A 19,675-nucleotide genomic window follows, 5' to 3' on the forward strand; every position below is an offset into this window, starting at 1 on the left:
TATACATACTGACTGTGGGACCTAGGCAAGTCTTTTATCCTCTCAGTATTCTACCTAACATTTAAACACTATAAGTTGCAGAAAACTGTTGACCCAAATTGGTAGGTGGAGTTTCTTTTCTCTCAAGTTCCATGTAAGAATAAAATGACACATACCATCCCTATCCCTGTCCCCACATTATCAATCAATCAATAAGTAGATACATAGGAGGGAAAAATTAGAGTGTATAACATGAAACATCATTTATATACATAAGATAAAATATATCTATTTATGAAAGAGAATCTATTCCAGGTATGAGGACAGGGGTAGCCTTTGCAATAATATGAGATGGAATGTAGCGTGGGAGGATAGCAAAAAGTCTAGCAGATCATGGAATGTATCAAGGGAAATTACAGGTAATACATCTAATAGGTAGGCTGGAAACAGTTTGCAAAGGTCTTTAAAGGCCAATTGATCTTGGGCAAGAGGGAGCAAGTAAGAATCTCCTGAACAGGGGAGTTGTTATATAGCCAGAGATATGTGGAGAACAGATTGGAGAGGGGAGATATCATTTCATCACAACTACACTAACCCCATTTTACAGAAGAGGAAACTTAAGGTATAGACATGAACTGGCTTGCCCGTGGTCATACAGCTAGTAAATACAAGATTTGAGTCTGGTTCTCTCCTGACTCCTGGTCCAGCACCCCTTCCGTTATACCACACCCTTCTCTAAGATTCAGATCTTGATCTGAACTCCTTTCTTGGCCCTCAGGAGCCGTTCCAGGGGCCCTCTATGCTCTAGGCTGGTTTTATTCCCCAAAACAGCTCCTCTGCACCCAGCCTTACTGCTCTTATTGCCTTCAGGAGGCTTCTTGAAGCAGCCCATTATACCAATGGCTGAACCTTCTTTTGGCTGGAAGCAGTGGCTGAGGACTTCCAGTAACCACAATTTCTCCTCACCCTTCAGCCACACTATGATATCCTTTGATGCCTGAAACAGATACTTGTGCAGAACAGCTACAACCACCCTGGCATTCCCAAAATTTCACTTGCATGAAAGTGGGGTTGAAATTTACCACCCCCCAAGTAAGTGGGAGTCCTTTATTTGATGAAGTTTTCCAAGTTTTTATCTCTTCTCTATTTTAGTTTTAGCTAGAGAAAGAATAATTAACTGAAGAAATTTTCCAGAAATAAATATGGTGACAAGATATTCAATGTCTTCTTTCTGACTCCCTGTTTTCTTAATAATCACTACGGCTTCAACTTTAACTTTCAGAGTCACAGAAACAATGATTTTTTTAAATGAGGTTTGAGATATCAGAGATTTCTAGAACTTGTCCTTCTTCCTATGCTAAAATAGAAAGCAAATATCAGCATTTTCTCCTTTATGTAATGTATCTCACTTTCTCTTTTAGGGGATTTCTCTCCCATGCTAGTTTTTATCCTTGTTCCTTTATCCAATTGCCACTGAAACCTTGCCAAACCCCAGTCTTAGATGACTTCCTCATCTCTGACCTCCCAGACCACCCCCAGACTCAGGCAATCTAGACAAAGGATCAACCCCTCCCCCCACCCAAGTCTGAGTAGAACACAAAGAGCTTCCCTTCTTGGGTAGAGTCTTAACAAGATTGAGGAGAAAGTTAATCCAATCTCATTGTCAGCCATGTCCTTTAGATGCTTACTTGAGCCAGTAGAGTATGGCAAGACAGGAAGGAGAAAAAACCCTGGAATTCCCCAATAATTGATTAATAATCATTTCTCTCATATCCCTGCATTCACATAGCCACAACCCTAGATCAGGCCATCAACACCTCTCACCTGAACCTTTGCTGGAGCCTCCTAATTAATTTCCCTGCCCGTCTCTCCCCACCACAATCCTCCATACAGTTACCAAAGTGATTTTCCTGAAGTGCATGTCACCCCCTCATAGTGAGTCAACTCCAGAGGTTCCCCATACACCCTTGGATTCAATCTAAACTCTTCTTTTGTCATTTAAAGCACTTCCAAACCTGCACCCATCCCACCTCTCCAGTCTCCTAGTATACAAGACCGGAATCCCATTTCCTACAAAACTAACTCATATCACCTTCTAATGGAAGCTTTTCCCCCAATCACCCCACCTTACCCCCACCTGCCAATCCCTTTTCTCCCAAAACAACTTCATATTCATTTTGTGGAAATTCCCTACATATTTGTATGTGGACATACTGACCCATTAACATGTAAGATGCTCAAGGATTGTCTTTTTTCTTTCTGTTCCCAGCACATATAGCATAACACCAGGCCATGGAAGCTGCTTAATAAAAACATGTTGATTGATTAATGATATTCATTAGATTTTATTTGGATTTTAAACCACTGAACCAGTTGAAAAATCTGTTTGTTAAGTACATTCAAGGTTTCCATGAGAAAACTATAAAACATTAGACCTGGAAAGGAATGTGGAACTCTTCTAGTCCAACTTACGGAGGGCCAATCAAGGACTAGAGAATATAAATGATGAGCCCAAGTTCTAATAGTTAATTGAAACCAGGGCCATGGTGATTCCCAAACCAATGCTCTTTCTGCTTTTTGAAAAAAGAAAACAAACATCATCTGTTATGGTGTGATTTGGTTTTACCTGAATCAAATGTTCTTGAATTAAATATTTTCAGATCAAAATTAAAATACTGTGCAATCGGTGACCCAGTGCTCTTCGGTCCATGACTACGAAGCAAATGGCTAATTGCCTAGTTCAGAAATACTTATGATTTCATATGCAGATTTTTATGATCCAGGAGCTCACTCTCTTTGGGTTTAACCTGCTATTTGCATAGGTTAATTTTAAATGGCAGCACAAATTTGGCTTGAAAAGATAATTATAATATTTCACCTCCTTTCATCTCAGGTTATATAAATGAGACTTTAATCTTTCTGCAGTTCCTATCATATTAATAAATGAAATAAAAAAGATCTTGATTTATTGTATGCTGTCAATCATTTTATAGAAATGAACTAAGAAAGGAAAAGTAGGTACAAATCAGGGCCGAGTCCCATAATCACATACGGAGAAGACTGTCAGCAGGTAAACAGATGGACAGTGAGCTGGACAAGGTTCTTACCAGAGCATCCTTGGCACTCATTTCAATAAGACTGTAGATTCTGTTGTCAGTCCTCCAATATCAAGGATATCTGCCAGATACCTCAGGCAGTGCTACAAAAGTGAAGTTGGCCTCTGCCCCTTTTAACAGACAATTTTCTTACCAAACCCGAGGTGATGAAAGCTCTAAGCATGGATGACCTCAACTCTAGGTTAGCCACATTCTTCACTTCTCACCATGGCTCTTCAGGGAGTGTCTGTCATTCACCATCTTCATAACAAAATGTGATGGCCAGATGCTCTCTTCTGTTCCTGCTGAGAAAAGGCAGTGTGCCCCTTCCATTGCAGTATCTCTCTGGAACCAAAAGAATCAAAATATAGTCAGCCCTTAAATTAACTTACCCTTTAAGAGATGGAGAACTCTTTTATTTTTATTTTCTGAAATGGTTAACATGGCCCACCAGTAGTGGGTAGGGAGGTAGAATAGCATACTGACATGTGCTCTGGGTGTAAAACAGAGACTCAGAGGAAGACAGCACAGAACAGGACTTTAGAAAAATATCTAACTCAATTACTTTATTTCACAGAAGAGAAAAATGAGGCTCATAAAGATAAAATGACTTTCCCAACACAGAGTACCATAACCAGAAATGTTTTCACCTGCAGTAAGTAGAGTTAAGGGCAGGGGCAGTTGGTATAGTAGACACTCTGATCCCAGATCCAACCACTATTGTTGTGGTTCATCCTTCGTTTTTTTTTGTTTTTTGTTTTTTTTTTTAGTGAGGCAATTGGGGTTAAGTGACTTGCCCAGGGTCACACAGCTAGTAAGTGTTAAATGTCTGAGGCCGGATTTGAACTCAGGTACTCCTGACTCCAGGGCCGGTGCTCTATCCACTGCGCCACCTAGCCGCCCCATCCTTCGTTTTTAAAGAGGACCAATGGCATCATGGAGTGATGTCTTGATTCATGTGTGAATTGGATTTAAGTGAGGTAGAGTTACACAAAGTCATTCCAGAATCATCAAACTGGAGTGGCAAGACAAAAGACAAGACACCCAGCGATGCCCTGGATGAACTCAATGTCTCTGATGTCTGACTATCTCTAAGTGCTCCACAGAACCTGCTTCAGCCACCTTTGAGGACAATGAAACAAATTGTTCTAATCTGCCAGTTCCTCTAGGGGAAGTCTCAAATGAGTTAGGGGGATGTCTACCTCAAGATCCAACTGCACTGGGAGAGCAGACTGCTTGACCCATTGTCCTGTGCAAATTGTGAGGTAAGGCGGGATTTCAAGAGAGGTAATATGGTGATAGGACTCTAAGGGTAGGATCTGCCCACCCAAGTTGGTGGAGGACCACACACTGAGGTAAAATGAAAAGAATCGCTGCAGGGAGGAAGCACAGCCATCCTTCACCAAATGTTGCAGTTGTGAGACAAATCTCCATTTGTCCCATGCTAGTCATAGCTCGGCCAGGTTGACACAGCCAGTAAGCAGCAGGATCAGAACTGGTACCCAGGTCATCTGGCTTCCAGGTGCATTCTTTCCTACCACCAGGAGGTTGGAGTCTTGGCACTATCTCTAATTTGTTCTATGATCTTAAGCCAATGCGCTTTACTACTCTAGGTCTCAATCTCCTCCTGGACAAAAAAATAGAGAGGTAGTAGAAGATGACTTCTGAGTTTTGATTTTCAACTCTGATTTTCTGGGACTCAATCTCTGATTGAAGTCATTAACCAGAAGTAAAATCAGTACTGAGGAGAATGCAAAATGAAGAAATCAATGTTGTCCTCTTTCTTCTCCCCCAAACACAGTCTGGTACTTTTCTTCTAACAAGCAGCAGTGACTCACTATTTATTATACAGCCTCTCTGAGTCCTCCTAAACGCTTACCAACTCACATATCATTTCTATGAGCACCTGAATTTTTTGTTTCAAATTCTAATTTTCATTCAACATATATTTCTTAAGCGCCTACACTGCTGACACTGCCCACTGATGGAAATTTAAAGCATCTAGAAGTGTAAGGCATCATTTTATGGATGAGGAAATGGAGAATGGGAGAGCTGCAGTAACCTGACCAAGTTCAAACAAGTAATTAGTTGCAAAGCCTAGATTTGAACTTCCATCTTTTAATCACTACATGTGAGGCAATTTGGCACAGTGAATATAATACTGGACTTGGAGTCAGGAAGAAACAGGTTTAAATCTCATTCATTGACACATACCATCTCTGTAACCATGGACAAATCCCTTGACCTCTCTGAGTCCCAGTTTCATCCCCTGTAAAATGGAAATATTAAAGGGGGAGGGGAGGAAAAGAAGGAGAGAGAGAATTTGAACCTCAAAACTTTAAATAAAAATGTTTATTGTAAAAAAAAATAAAATGGAGATAATACCTCTGGTACTTACAGTGTTGTTGTGAGGCACAAATGAGTTAATATATTAAACTGCTTTATGAGCTTTACTAATGTGTGTTATAAATAAAAAATATAAATAAAGTGTGATATAAATAGGAGGAGGAGGAGTCGTGGTGATGGGGGTGGTGGTGGTAGTAGTGATCCACCACTGGACAGCTAGGTAGCACAATGGATACAGCTCCAGGTCTGAAGTCAGGAAGACATCTTCCTGAGGTCAAATCTGGCCTCAGACAGTTAGTGGCTATGTGACCCAAGGCAAATCAATTATTCCTGTTTGCCTCAGTTCTTCAACTATAAAATGAGCTGGAGAAGGAAATAACAAACCACTCCAGTATCTCTGCCAAGAAAACCCCAAATGGAGTCATGAAGAGTCAGACATGACTGAACAACAACAAAATCCAACAATTTTCTTTTCTATCACTGAACAAGGTCAAGGGGTCATACCATTTAGCTCAAGATAAAATATGACAGAAAATAACTGGGGGGGGGGATTTAGTAATATCTAAAAAATTAAAGAACATAGACTATAACCCCAAAAAAGGAAAATAAGAATTGCAGTAAATGTTTTACAATGGAGATGTCTTACAGTAAAAGGTTATTTTTCTCTTGAGGTACAGTCTGCTGTTTTCTTTTAAATGTTTTTCATAACCTTCTCCTGAGCAGGGAAGCAGCAATTACACCCCCTGTGAACATGTCTTTAGACTTTTACTTATTCTCAGAATGACAAAGTAATGGCTCCCACTTAGAGCCAACAGTCACAAGTATCCTTTTTAGGAGGCCAGCAATGATGAGATCTGATGTTGAAGTCTAAAACTTAGTTAAGATCCTAAAATCCATGAGGAAAGGGGAGTAGAAAGTCCACCAACAGGCCAGTCAAACAGATGTTGTTGTCATCCTTACTTCCTCAAGAAAAGGTTTTAACAAGTCTGAAATAACCATTAAAAATGCTCACTTTAAACATCTCAAAATTGTTTTTGGAAAAGACCTATAATGAAGCCTGGATTTTGTCAAGTCCATGATCGATACTGTTTGACCCTACAATTCTACTATAAGTAATAACTAAAGATTAAGCACTCTTAGTTCCCTTGCAGCCCAAAGCTCTCCCAAAGGCAGTTGAAACCAGCTTAAAATGTAATTGGGAAATATTTAACAAAATAAATAAAAATACAATAAAACATTGATCATGTTAAGATGTGGTAAAGTCCATGGGACTGGGACTCAGGTTGCATAAGGAAATATGTGCCCACAGGGATCCTTATGTTGGTTTAGTGGCCTCTATTTCTATTTGAATTTGACACCATTGGTGTAACAAGACACAGAATAAAGCAAGGTCATCCCTCACCAAAACTATGAAATAGGAAGCGTTTCTTTTGGTAAGCCCAGCCTCTCTTTTTAATGTCCCTCTTTCTCATTCCTTTGTCTTATCCCTAACCCCTCTGCCTGACCACCCCAATGTCATGGTCCTCTTTGAGAAGGAAGGACAAACAACAAGCCCTGTTCCTATGACACCATTTCTTCCCCCTTTTCAGGTATCTAAAGCCTTTGACTGTGCAGATCACAACAAAATGTATCGAGTCCTCAAAGAGATGGCAGTACCAGATGATCTTTGCCTCCTGAGGAACCTGTCTGTGAGCCAAGAAGTAGCCACTGGAACCAAACATGGAACAACTTATTAGTTTAAGATTAAAAAAGGAGAACACTAAGGCTGCATGTTATCATTTTATTTAACTTATATGTTATATGTACATCACATGAAATGCCAGGCTAGACAAATCAAAAGCTGGCATTAAGGTTGCTGGGAGAAATATGAACAATCTCAGAAGGGCAAATGATACCACTCTGATGACAGAAAGTAAAGAATTAAGAAGCCTCTTGATGAGGGTGAAAGAAGAGAATGCAAAAGCTGGCTTGAAGCTTAACATTAAAAAAAAACAAGATCATGGCAACTGGCCCCATCACTTCCTGGCAAATAGAGGGGAAAAAATGGAAGCAATGTCATATTTTATATTCTTGGCCTCAAAGATCACCACTGATGGCAATCACAGTGATGAAATTAAAAGACACTTGATCCTTAGAAGGAAAGCTATGGACAGCATACTAAAAAGGAGAGACATCACCTTGCCAACAGAGGTTCATATAGTCAAAGCTATGGTTATTCCAGTATCAATGTACGGTTGTAAGAGTTGGACTATAAAGAAAGCTTAGTGACCCCACAGAATTGATGCTTTCAAATTGTGGGAGTCCCTTGGACAGCAAGGAGATCATATCGGTCAATATTTAAATTAATTCAGACTATTCACTGGAAGGTCAGATACTAAAGCTGGAGCTTAAATATTTTAGCTACATAATGAGAAGGCAGGATCCACTAGAAAAGACTTTGATCCTGGGAGAGATTGAAGGCAAAAGGAAAAGGAGACAACAAAGGATATAGATCAATAGATAGTGTCATAAAAGCATGAGAAGAAACTTGAACTGACTTGAAGGGATAGTGGAGGATAGAAGGACCTGGTGTGCTATGGTCCCTGGCGTCACAAAGAGTTGGATATGACTGAATGATTAATGAAGCCTAATCCTAAAAAGGGGGATTAAGCTTTTTTGTCCTCACAGTCTCCAATACATTAGGATCTCTCCTGTCCCACAGTAGACCTTTTTGGGAAATCTCTTCAATAAATTTTAGGTATGACTCATGTTTAAGGCTTCCCTAAAAGGGATTAACAAGGTCCCTTCTAAAAAAGTTATTTAATCTACAAAGCAGTAGAAATAAGCCATAGTACAACTATTTTCTCCACAAAAGAAATGCTAAAAATATAGGGGGAAAAACAATATTATATTAGCAAATACTTAAAATTATGAAACTGTTACCCATAAGTCCTATTATAAACTCCTGGAAGATAAAGTCTCCTTGAAGACTAGTATGATTCCTAAAAGATTTCACTTTTACCTCAGTTTGCCCTGCCTGAGCAGCAACTCCTCAAGTTCCCTATCTTCTAGCTTGCTGGGCATGCATATGCCTCATCTTTCCAGTGGTGAACTAAGTGGCCACTGAGATATTTCCAATTCTCAAATTCTGTGATCCTGTGAACTTCTCCCCTGTGAAAGGTATAGCTGCAGAAAACACCTTCTTTTGGACAACCAACCCCTAAAGGCTTCAGTGATTCCAGACCACTCAAGCTCACAATTTGATCATTAGTTCTAGAAACATCTATTTCACAGCTGCTATTTGGTCATTGTACTCAGGGGAAAAAAAACACAAATCAGAAAAGGCAACTAGAGACTTGAAGCTGAGTTTCAGGTTCATCCAGAAAGGCACATGTTCTTGCTACCATGTGGCTATAGCTATCATAAGTACTTTTTTTGTTTTGTTTTGTTTGTTTGTTGGCAGGGCAATGAGAATTAAGTGACTTGCCCAGAGTCACACAGCTAGTAAGTGTCAAGTGTCTGAGGTCATATTTGAACTCAGGTCCTCTTGAACCCAGGGCAGGTGTTATCCATTGTGTTCCACCTAGCTGCCTCCAATCATAAGAATGTTTTAAAACATTTTAACTTAAAATTTTGAGTTCCAAATTCTATTCCTCTATCCATCCCTCTCTTCCCAAGATGATAAGCAATTAGATAAAGGATATACATGTGCAATTATGTAAAACATTTCCACATTAGTTATTTTGTACAAGAAGACTTAAAAGGAAAAAAAGTGAAAGAGAGAGTAAAAACAGTATCCTTCCATCTGCATTCAGTCAATATCAGTTCTTTCTCTGGAAACAGATTGTATACTTCATCACTATTCCTTTGGGATTGTCTTGGATCATTTTGCATTGCTGAGAATAACTATGTCCTTCATAGCTCTTCATCAAACAATATTGCTGTCTCTGTGTACAACATCCTCATGGTTCTGTTCAATATGTATCAGTTCATGTAAGTTTTTCCAGGTTGTTCTGAAATCATCCTGCTTGTTGTCGCTTATAAGACAATAATATTCCTTCATATACCACAGCTTGTTCAGCCATTCCCCAAATGATGGTCATCCTTTGATTTCCAATTGTTAGCCACCACAAAAAGCTGTTATAAATACTTTTGTACAAAAAGGCCCTTTCCCCTTTTTTTGTAAGAAGAAGAAAGAAAGAGAAAATTATTTCTTATTTTAAGTCTGCAGTGTAGTTGATGTCTCTTGACTTAGTAGCCAATACTCTTTGTCAGAGTAAACCTAACCTCCCATGAAAGGGATAAAGCAACTAATTAGGAACCTCTGGTTGTACTTGACTTTTACCTAGAAGACCAAGCATAGGCCTACTGGAGAGAACAAGGGCTTAGACTCTACTCCATCTTCTCAGTTACAGTTGAAAGAAATACAGGTTAGGAGGCAGAGCCAAGATGGTAGAGGAAAGGCATTAAGCCCTAAGAACTCCTGACACAATTGCTCCAAAAACCTCCAAACACAGCCTAAGACAACTCCTAGAGCAGCTGAACCTACAAAGAGATGGGCTGAGATCTTTTTCTAACCAAAGATGGCTTAGAAGTTCAGGCTGCCAGGCTGGGAGTAGAGCCCAACTCTGTAGTCATGCCAACACAGATCCAGCCCCATGCAGGCTTCACCAGAGAAACTTACCCCCAATCCTCTGAATCAGCTGCAGTCTTCTGGAATTAAGCTCATGGTCTGGTGAGAAGGATGAACGGCTGGCTGGGATTGGGAGAGGGAGAATACAAGGGTGTCTGGGGGAGCTGAGGGGGAAATCAGTCATCCTACCCCAGTACAGCACCAGGAAGAAATGTTGAGCAGCAGAGACCCAGGCTGGGGAGGGTCACAGGCTTGTGTCAGCTAATAACCACAGCAAACAAAACTTTGTTGACTGGGTTTATTTACAGACCAGAGCATAGGCCAGGCAAGTAAAGAACCTCCTTTAATCTTATCACCTGGGATGACCTGAAGCTTGGGACAGCATAGCCTGGAAGCAGGACCCCATGTTAAAAAGGAGTTAAAAATCAAGTAAAAGATAGGCAAGATGAGCAACCAGAGAAAGTTGCAAACCATAGAAAGTTTTTTCAGCAACAAGAAAGATCAAGGTGCACCCTCAGAAGAAGATAACAACATCAGGGCTCCTACATCCAAAGCTTCCAAGAAAAATATGGATTGGTCTCAGACCATAGAAGCACTCAAAAAGGACTTTGAAGATAAAAAAGTGAGGTAGAGGAAAAAATGGAAAGAGAAATGAGAGTGATGCAGGAAAGTCATGAGAAAAAAGTCAACAACTTGAAAAGCCAAATGGGAAAGGAGATACAAAAGGTCTCTTAAAAAAATAATTTTCTAAGAATTAGGATTGAACAAATGAAAGCTAGTGACTGTATGAGAAGCCAAGACACAATAAACCAAATCCAAATGCATAAAAAAGAGAGGGCAATGTGACATATCTTCTTGGAAAAATTGCTGACCTGGAAAACATCCAGGAGACATAATTTGAAAATTATTGGACTACCTGAAATCCATGATCAAAATAAGAGCTTAGACATCATCTTCCAAGAGATTGTCAGGGAAAATTGCCCTGATATTCTAGAAGCAAAAGGTAAAATAGAAATTGGAAGAATCCACTGATCACCTCCTGAAAGAGATCCCAAAATGAAAATGTCCAGGAATATTATAGCCAAATCTCCAGATCTCTCAGGTCAAGGAGAAAATATTGCAAGCAGCCAGAAAGAAATAATTCAAATACTGTGGGGCCACAGTCAGTATCGCACAGAATCTAGCAGCCTCTACATTAAAGAACCAGAGGGCAAGGAATAAGATATTCCAGAGGGCAAAGGAATTGGGATTACAACCAAAAATCACCTACCCAGCAAAACTCAGTATAATCTTGCAGGAGAAAAACTTTATGGAACTTCAATGAAAAAGAGGAATTTTAGATATTTGTGATGAAAATACCTGAACTGAATAGAAAATTTGACTTTCAAATGCAAGACCTTAGAGAAGCATCAAAAGGTAAACAGGAAAAAGAAATAATGAGAGATGTTAAAAGGTTAAACTGTTCACATTCCTACATGGGAAGATGATATGTGTAAATCATAAGAGCTTTCTGAGTATTATGGCAGATGATAGGAATAAATTTAGACAAAGGGCACAGGTGGGGGGGCAGCTAGGTGGCACAGTGGATAAAGCACCAACCCTGGATTCAGGAGGACCTGAGTTCAAATCTGGCCTCAGACACTTGACACTTACTAGCTGTGTGACCTTGGGCAAGTCACTTAACCCTCATTGCCCCCCCAAAAAAAAACAAAAACAAAAAAATCAAAGGGCACAGGTGGGAATTGATTATGAGGGGACGATATCTGTAAAGCATTTATTTTTTATCTTTTTGGGGGATGGGGGTGCAGTTGGCATTGGTGAGTGTCTTGTGTCCGAGGCCAGATTTGGGCTCAGGTCCTTCTGGGTCCAGGGCGGGTGTTTTGTCCACTGTGTCATCTAGCTGCCCCATGATGACATATTTAGGGTAAAATTGAGGGGGGAGAGGAATTCACTGGGGGAGGGGAAAGGGCAGAGGTAGAATGGGGTGAAATCTCACAAGAAAGAAGCAGGAAAGGGCTTAAGGAGTGGGGAGAGACATGGGGAAGTGAATGAGCCTTACACTCATCAGAATTGGCTCAAAGACCTTAATCCCATCAGAGCTGGCTCAAGGAGGGAATAACATACACACTCAGTTGGGTGGAGTGATCTATCCAACCCTGCAGAAAAGTAGGAGGGGAAGGGGATAAGGAGAGAAGGCAGATTGGGGGAGGGGGCAGTCAGAAGAGAAAAACTTTTGAGAAGGGATAGGGTAAAAGAAGCTAGAAAATAGAGTATATATAATGGGAAGGGAATAGGATGGAAGGAGACAGTTAACAATAGTCATTATGAAAAAATTTTTGAAGCAGAGGCAAGAGCAATGTAAGATGATGATGATGATTGATGACAATGGTGACAGACAGGTTGATTGAGGGATTGATAATGATCGTAGGAAGATGAGGACTGACTGATGATGAGGATTGACTGAGAATGATGATGAGGATTGGTGGATGGTGATGGCAAAACATACTTTGCTGGGCTATTGGGAAGAAAATTCTTTGTCAAGTTTAAGGTACTATATAAAAGTTTTCTATTATTGTTGTTGCAATAATCAACCTCATGGATTTATTGTAAGGAAATCTTTCTTTAAAGTACTTTATAAATGTAGTTTACTATAAAAAAAAAAAAAGATGATCAGGTTACTATCAGAAAGACCTGGAGGGACTTGCATGAGTGTATGCAAAATGAAAACTACTGTATACAAAAAAGCAGTAATATTGTGAGATGATCTGCTGTGAATGACTTGGTTATTTTCAGAAATGCAATGATCCAAGACATTTCCAAAGGTCTTATGAAAAATGCAATCCATCTACAGAGAGAGAAGTGATGGTATTTGAATACAGATTGAAACATATTTTTGTTAGTTACTTTATCAGAAACAAAAAAAATGATGAGCAGAATGCTATAAAAACATGGAAAGACCTACATGAACTGATGCAGAGTGAAATGTACTATACAAAAAATAACAGCAATAGTGTAAGATGATGAATTACTTAGTTATTTTCAGCAATTCAACAATACAATATAATCCTGAAAGACTTAGAAAAATTACAATCCATCTACAGAGAAAGTACTGATGGTATCTGAAAACAGATCGAAGCATAATTTTTTTGATAGTTCCTTAATCTGAAGTTTTGTTTTTTGTCTGTTTTCTTTCACAACCTGGCTAATGTGGAGATGTTTTGCATGACTACTGATATATAACTTATATTGAATTGCTTGAGTTGGGGGGGGAGGGGTTGGGGAGGAAGGGAGTAAGAAAAGTTGGAACACAAAGTTTTAAAAAATTGATGTCAAAATTTGTTTTTACATGTAATTTAGAAAAATAAAATTCTAAATATATTTTTTAATAATTTAAAAAGAAAGGGGGCAGCTAGATCGGGAAGTGGATAGAGCACTGGCCCTGGCATCAGGAGCACCTGAGTTCAAATCGGATCTCAGACACTTAACACTTACTGGTTGTGTGACCCTGGGCAAGTCACTTAACCCCAATTGCCTCACCAAAAAAATAAATAAATAAAATTTTAAAATAAAATAAAAAATAAACAAACTCTAGTATAACAAACTAGAGGTAAGGTATTTGATTTGTTTTTAGGTTTTTTGTTTACTTGAGCCTTTGTTGTAATGGGTATTTGTGGTTTACAAACAGAAAGCAGAAATGAAATAATATACGAATTGTTTAAATTAATATAGGCATTTTTTTTCTTGCAAGAATGCCAAACAAAGAATAGCAATTTTTTGCTGCCAGGGATGCAGCCAAGAATTTGAAGACTTGTTGGTTTTATCTTATTCTTTCCCCAGGTTGATTTGAATGACAATTGCGGACAACTATGGGTGGAAAGCAACCTCTAGTCCAAGATCTACATAACTCCTTTGCAGTTTTTTTTTTTTCTAAATGGAGTCCCCAGTGGGATTTGCAAGGATAGAAATTAATGCCAGAGGACCTAGCTCAAGTTTAAAGGCATTTCTTAACCCCAAGTCAGATAAGCAAATGGGATCAGAGCACTAAAACCCAGTAAAAAGTAGATGGGGGGGACGGGGGGCCTCGGGGCAGAGCCAAGATGGTGGAGAAGAGGCTGTGACTCCTGCAAGCTCTAGATAAACTGTCCCCTCACTCCCAAATAATGCCATTAAAAAAGAGGAAAAGTAGGATATGTCCCATCTCTCTTTACTGCGTCCCATACACACAATAGATATTTAATAAATGTTTATTGCATTGAATCTAATCACATCAATCAGGTCTACAATAATAGTAAAACAAAGTCACTGCAATAGAATAATGTTGCTTATGCATAGTAGTCACTTGAAATGGCCACACTGGGACTTTACCTCAACACTTATTTTGCAGGAAGACACCTATACTCTTCTACTATTATAATAGTATAATTGCATACTATATAATTGCATATTACCAATTAGTTAACTAAAAATGCCCAGATAATTAAATGTTTTCCTTATCTACTGGTTTCACAACAGATTTCCCAAACTTATCCCAGGAGAGGCGTTCCTTATCTAGTGTAATGAGGCTTCAGAGTCAGAGGGTTCAAGGAAACAACTGCTTTACCAGAGAAAGATGCCTAAATTTTGCCAGAAAGATATGTTCAATGACACTTCCTTCCCCCACAGTAGCCTTCACAGAAGTCTTATCTGGTGTGAAAACTCCAAAGTCCACTAAGTAATTAGTATGATTCTTATCTCCTCCCCATTACCTGAGGTCCCACACTTGGGTTTCCTATCTACCTACATGGTGGAAGACAAGTCAGGCTGATTGCCTCTTAGTGGTTCAGTCTGCAACAAAATCTAAGGCTGTTCTTTTCTCTCAATTACCAATAGTTTCTAGGTCTCAAATCCTCGGTCCTAAGATTTTCTATTAGAAGGATTTTTATTAAAAATACAAATCTGAGGTTCGGATGTGGGTGCGGGTGTGGGACAGACTGGGATGAAGCTGCTGACCCACAACTTGCTGAGCTCCCACGTGCGTGGGGTGGGACCCCCGGGCTTCCCGCTGCGTATCGAGGCCACCGAGATCCGCATGAGCTCCGTGGACTTCAACCCAGGCTTCATGACGCGCATGATCCCCAAGATGGAGTGGACGGCACTGGTGGAAACGGCCGAGAGCGTGAGCGCCCACTCGCGCCCCCTTTCCCCGCGCCCCTTCTACCCCACCACCCGTGCCATGAGCAGGACTCAGCCCGTGGAGTCCGGGAACACCCGGTTTCAGATGCTCCTCCGGCCCTCGCGAGCTGTGGGGCCGTGGGCGAGTCACTGCACCGCCCCAGCCTCAGGATCCTCATCTGTAAAATGGGCTGGGACACCTGTCTGAGCTGCCCTGGCAGCTGGTGGATGGCTATGAGAAGGATGAAGAGCGTCTGAGGAAGGTGCAAGACGTCTTGTTAGAGGTAGAGGTGGTCGAGCGTACCCTGCAGTGCCCAGAATCCGGACTCCTGTTCCCCATCAGCCGAGGGATCCCCAACATGCTGCTGAGTGATGAAGGGGCCACATCCTAGGCCTTGGAGCTTCCCACCCCCCACCCCCGGTGCCCAGACCACACAGAGCCCTGGGGGATGGTATGATTGCTGTTATAGTTTTGGGGTTTTTCTCATTAAAGGTTCAAAACTGAAAAATAAATAAAAATCTGAGCCTCCATTATGATCCCTGGGCCAGGAGGAGGGTAAGGTTTCTTCCCAGCTTTGTCCTGCATTGCCAGCTGGGTACAAATTTAAATCACCAGGGGCTACAAAATATCAGGAGATACACACCCAATAACATATTTGTACACATATTGTATATACAATATATATTGTATATATTGAGACAGAAAAAAACAAAGGCAGACAGAGGCAAAGCCAGAGCCAGAGAAAGAGAAATATACATGCTGACTGCGGAACACTATGCACAAGAAGAAAGACAAAACAAGCAGCTGTCACCATGAGACATGCATCAGGGAAGGGAACAAACATAATCCCAGGAACTCCCTGATCACCTCCTAGCCAGGTGAGAAGAAACTGAGGCCTAACAAGGTTAAGTTGTTACCTAGGGTCTCACAGGTACTAAGCATCAGAGGCAGCATTTGAACACAGGTCCTCTGACTCCATTACAGCCATGTCTCCATAAAAGCCAAGGTTCTTTCCATAGTACAGTTCTGCCTCCCAGAGCAGTTTTTGGCACCAAACCATGGTTTTCCCTAGGAGTCATCAGATTTTGGCTTTTAATTCTCCACAAAGAAAGGGAAAAGAACCTTAACAAACACAGGACAGCCTTTTTTTTTGCCTCCTTTAGGAGTATTTCTCAAAATGCTGTGTATTCCTGACTGCAGTTCTTTGTTACTTGAATCCTTTCCTTTGAGGCTGCTGACAGTATTTTTTGACCTATAAACTTGGAATTGTGGCTCTAATGTTGCTGGGAGTTTTCATTTGGCATTTCTTTCTGGGGGTGAACTATAGATCCTTTCCATTTCCTCTTTGCTTTCTGGTTCTAAGAGGTCTAGGAGGTTTTCTTGTCTGATTTCTTAAAATAGTGTAGCTAGGCTCTTTTGTATGGCATAGCTTTTGGGTTGTCCAATAATTCTTAAATGTTTACCCCTTAATTGTTTTTCCATGTCACTTGTTTTTTTCTCTAATATACATTATAGTTTCTTTCTTTTTATAGGAATACATTTTCCTTGATTTTTGTATATGGTACATCATATTTATATATCTAATTCCTTACATCAACAGAAGAGAGGAAAAGCATTAAAAAAATACAAATCTGCCATCATATCACTGCTTGGTTTTTACCATGTGAAATTCTTTGGTTCAGGTTAACAAAGCTTCCCACATAACATGCTTCTAAGCATGAGAAGTAATGAAAAGTGCCTCCTTCTGCACACCTATAGCAATTGGTTTATACCCCTATATAGAATTCACCACATCCTTCTTTGTATTATATTTATTTCTGTATATGCCTTATCTCTCCTAAAAGAAAATAAATTCCTAGAAGAGAAACACTGTATATCTTATACACACTTATATTACAATACCTTACACATGGTAGGAAGTAATCACTGAATGAAAGAATGAATTAATGGAATGGAATTATGGGAAAATGGCCAAACCTTAAAAATTCAATAATTTGGGTTGTTGGGCTTTCAGACTAGGAACCAAATCATTTCACATATTGGGGATTCCCTAATATCCATTTAGATTTTAATTATTTCCATTCTTTGCAGCAAAGTTATGATTGAGAGGCAGCATGCTGGAATAGAAAGAGTAAGGAAGTCAGTGTCAGAAGTTCTGGGTTCAAATCCTAGCACTGGATTTACTTCTTACCTTTGTTACCCTGAGCACATGGTACACGCGCAAGTGCACGCGCACGCGCACACACACACACACGCACACACACATACACACACACACACCATGCTTCCTTGTTCTCCTCTGTCAAATGAAAGGGTAGGACAAAACGAATTCTAAAGTCCTTTCTGGCACTAAATTCCATGAACCAGTGATTTCTGTTATCACTGAACCCTGTCTCATAGGCAGCAGGTAATCTTCTTAGATGCACATCCAATCTGGATTCCCTCCCTAAATAAGGACAAGGAATTCTGTGACTTAACATACTTCATTTGGAGCATAGCCCAATTGACAGTGAGCTTGCAATCTGGGTCTCTCTTCAAAATCACAGGTCGTGACAGACAGCACCTCCTACCCAAGGTGGCCTAGGGTGATTGACAGCTCTGCTTATTGATTTCAGATTATGAAAACAACTACCAGGGAGCAGATATCAATGCGTCAGAGCCAGAATCTGATGAGGCAGATGGGACCCTGAGGGAAAACTTCATAAAGTAGAACGATAGAGTGCCCCTTCCTTGACCCTATCAGGCAGGATAAGAGAAGGCCTGTTTCTCATACCAAATGCCCAGGATCTTTATAGGATTCATTCCCACTAGGACGGATTTGAAGCCGATGACAGCCCAGCAGTACCTGGCTCTTTGGAAAAATCAAAAAACATCTCAAATATAAACTTCGCAAACTGCCACCAACTGCCAGCATGCTTCAGGGAAGACGTTCAGAACAAAGCATCTGTCACCCAGTCTTACCCTTAACCCTGAGTTAGAATCATATTATGAGTATTAAAGTTATTTAAAAAAAAAAAACCTCTTCCCTCACAGTGTATATTGATAGGTTACACTGTCATTTCACAAATGTCCAGATTTCTGGTTTTCAAGGTACCCTTTGCATGAAAAATAATGCCACCTGCCATCAGCAGTATATGGTAGGGATATTTAAAGCCAATTAAATAATCAATTCCTGCCATTGGGAATTTAATTTCTCTATAGTCATTGTGGCTATTGTTGCTGATCTTGTTGTTTTAATATTTAATCTGTTTCCTCCAACCCAGTCATAGGTCCATAACTGTTTTGGAAGCTGTGTCATCCTGGGCAAGTCTCTTAACTTCTCGGTGCCCCCAGACAACTCTCAAAGGCTATAAATTGCAGAAAAGCTGCCATTCTGTATTGCTAGGGGAAGTATCCTCACTTAAAGTTGCTAACAAACATGTGCAGCCCCACGTGAGGTGCACGATGAGAAGAAGGAACAAAGGAAATTTCAAACATGATCCATATACCAACCAATGCAATCACAGGTCTAGACCTTTCCCCTTTTCTCTACCCGTACTCAAGGTAATCATAATCTTATTGAGGACCTAAGGAATGAAACACACACACACACACACACACACACAAATATACAATTAAGGACCGAACTGATTATTACAGACTACAAAAGCTGTTTGATTTCCATGTTGGTCAGTGTAGTGAAGAAAGGCTTCATGGATTAGGAAGACTTTGGGATGATCCTTGGAGGATTGAGATAAATGGAGCTAATGGGAGTTCAGGGACAAATAGAAATAGATGACACATTCCTGTATAGATAGGCAGTCAATGTTATGTTCCCTCCACAATGCAAAGCTTAGGATATGGCCTGATTTTCCTCCTCATCGTTTCAGACTAACCTTAGTCATTCCCTCCACACAAAATGAGTTGGGGTGGCAGTGGTACTGCTGGAAGGAGAAAGGTTTTAGGGTCTGGAAGGTGGAAGCCTTTTGAGATTGCGTAGGAAGGAAGATCCCCAAAGAGATCATGAAGCAGGCCTCCTTCCTCCTGGCAGACAGGCCCGATACTCCAGGGATCAATCATTGCCACAATTGTCCCAGGAGTTTACTTCATAGATTTTTTCTGCTAAACTACTTTTCTTTGTTACAAAGATGGAAGGGAGAAATTCCAGGAGTGGCATGGATGGCATATCCATGAATAGCCAGGTTGTAAAAAACAAATAAAACATTAAAAAAAAAACAAAACACAGAATAAGCAGGAACTAGAATCCACCCTTCATGACGTCACCAGAACAACCTTTCTGGTTGTCTCTCCTATGAACAAAAGTCTTCATGGTCTCCCTGTTGTCAACTAAATAAAATTCCAATGTTGTGGATTGGCATTTGAAGGCTATTATAGGGTAGAAATGCTCCAACATTCTAGTGTACCCTCATCTCATTCCCCTCCATGACAATCAAACTGAACTACTCTCTGCCTATTGGAAAATCCTTAGGCTCTCACATCACAACCTAGCCC

General features: G+C 40.3%; 1 protein-coding gene across 1 annotated transcript; it reads left to right on the forward strand.

Moving 5' to 3' along the window:
* Nucleotides 1–15,007: 15,007 nt before the first annotated feature.
* LOC122730463 (multifunctional methyltransferase subunit TRM112-like protein) lies at nucleotides 15,008–15,575 on the forward strand. The gene is made up of 2 exons (XM_043969599.1): nucleotides 15,008–15,187; nucleotides 15,393–15,575. The coding sequence occupies exons 1-2, from the start codon at nucleotides 15,008–15,010 to the stop codon at nucleotides 15,573–15,575; spliced, it is 363 nt and encodes a 120-aa protein (XP_043825534.1).
* Nucleotides 15,576–19,675: the final 4,100 nt, after the last annotated feature.

The sequence above is a fragment of the Dromiciops gliroides genome, chromosome 6, assembly GCF_019393635.1.
Source record: "Dromiciops gliroides isolate mDroGli1 chromosome 6, mDroGli1.pri, whole genome shotgun sequence".
NCBI lineage: Eukaryota > Metazoa > Chordata > Mammalia > Microbiotheria > Microbiotheriidae > Dromiciops > Dromiciops gliroides.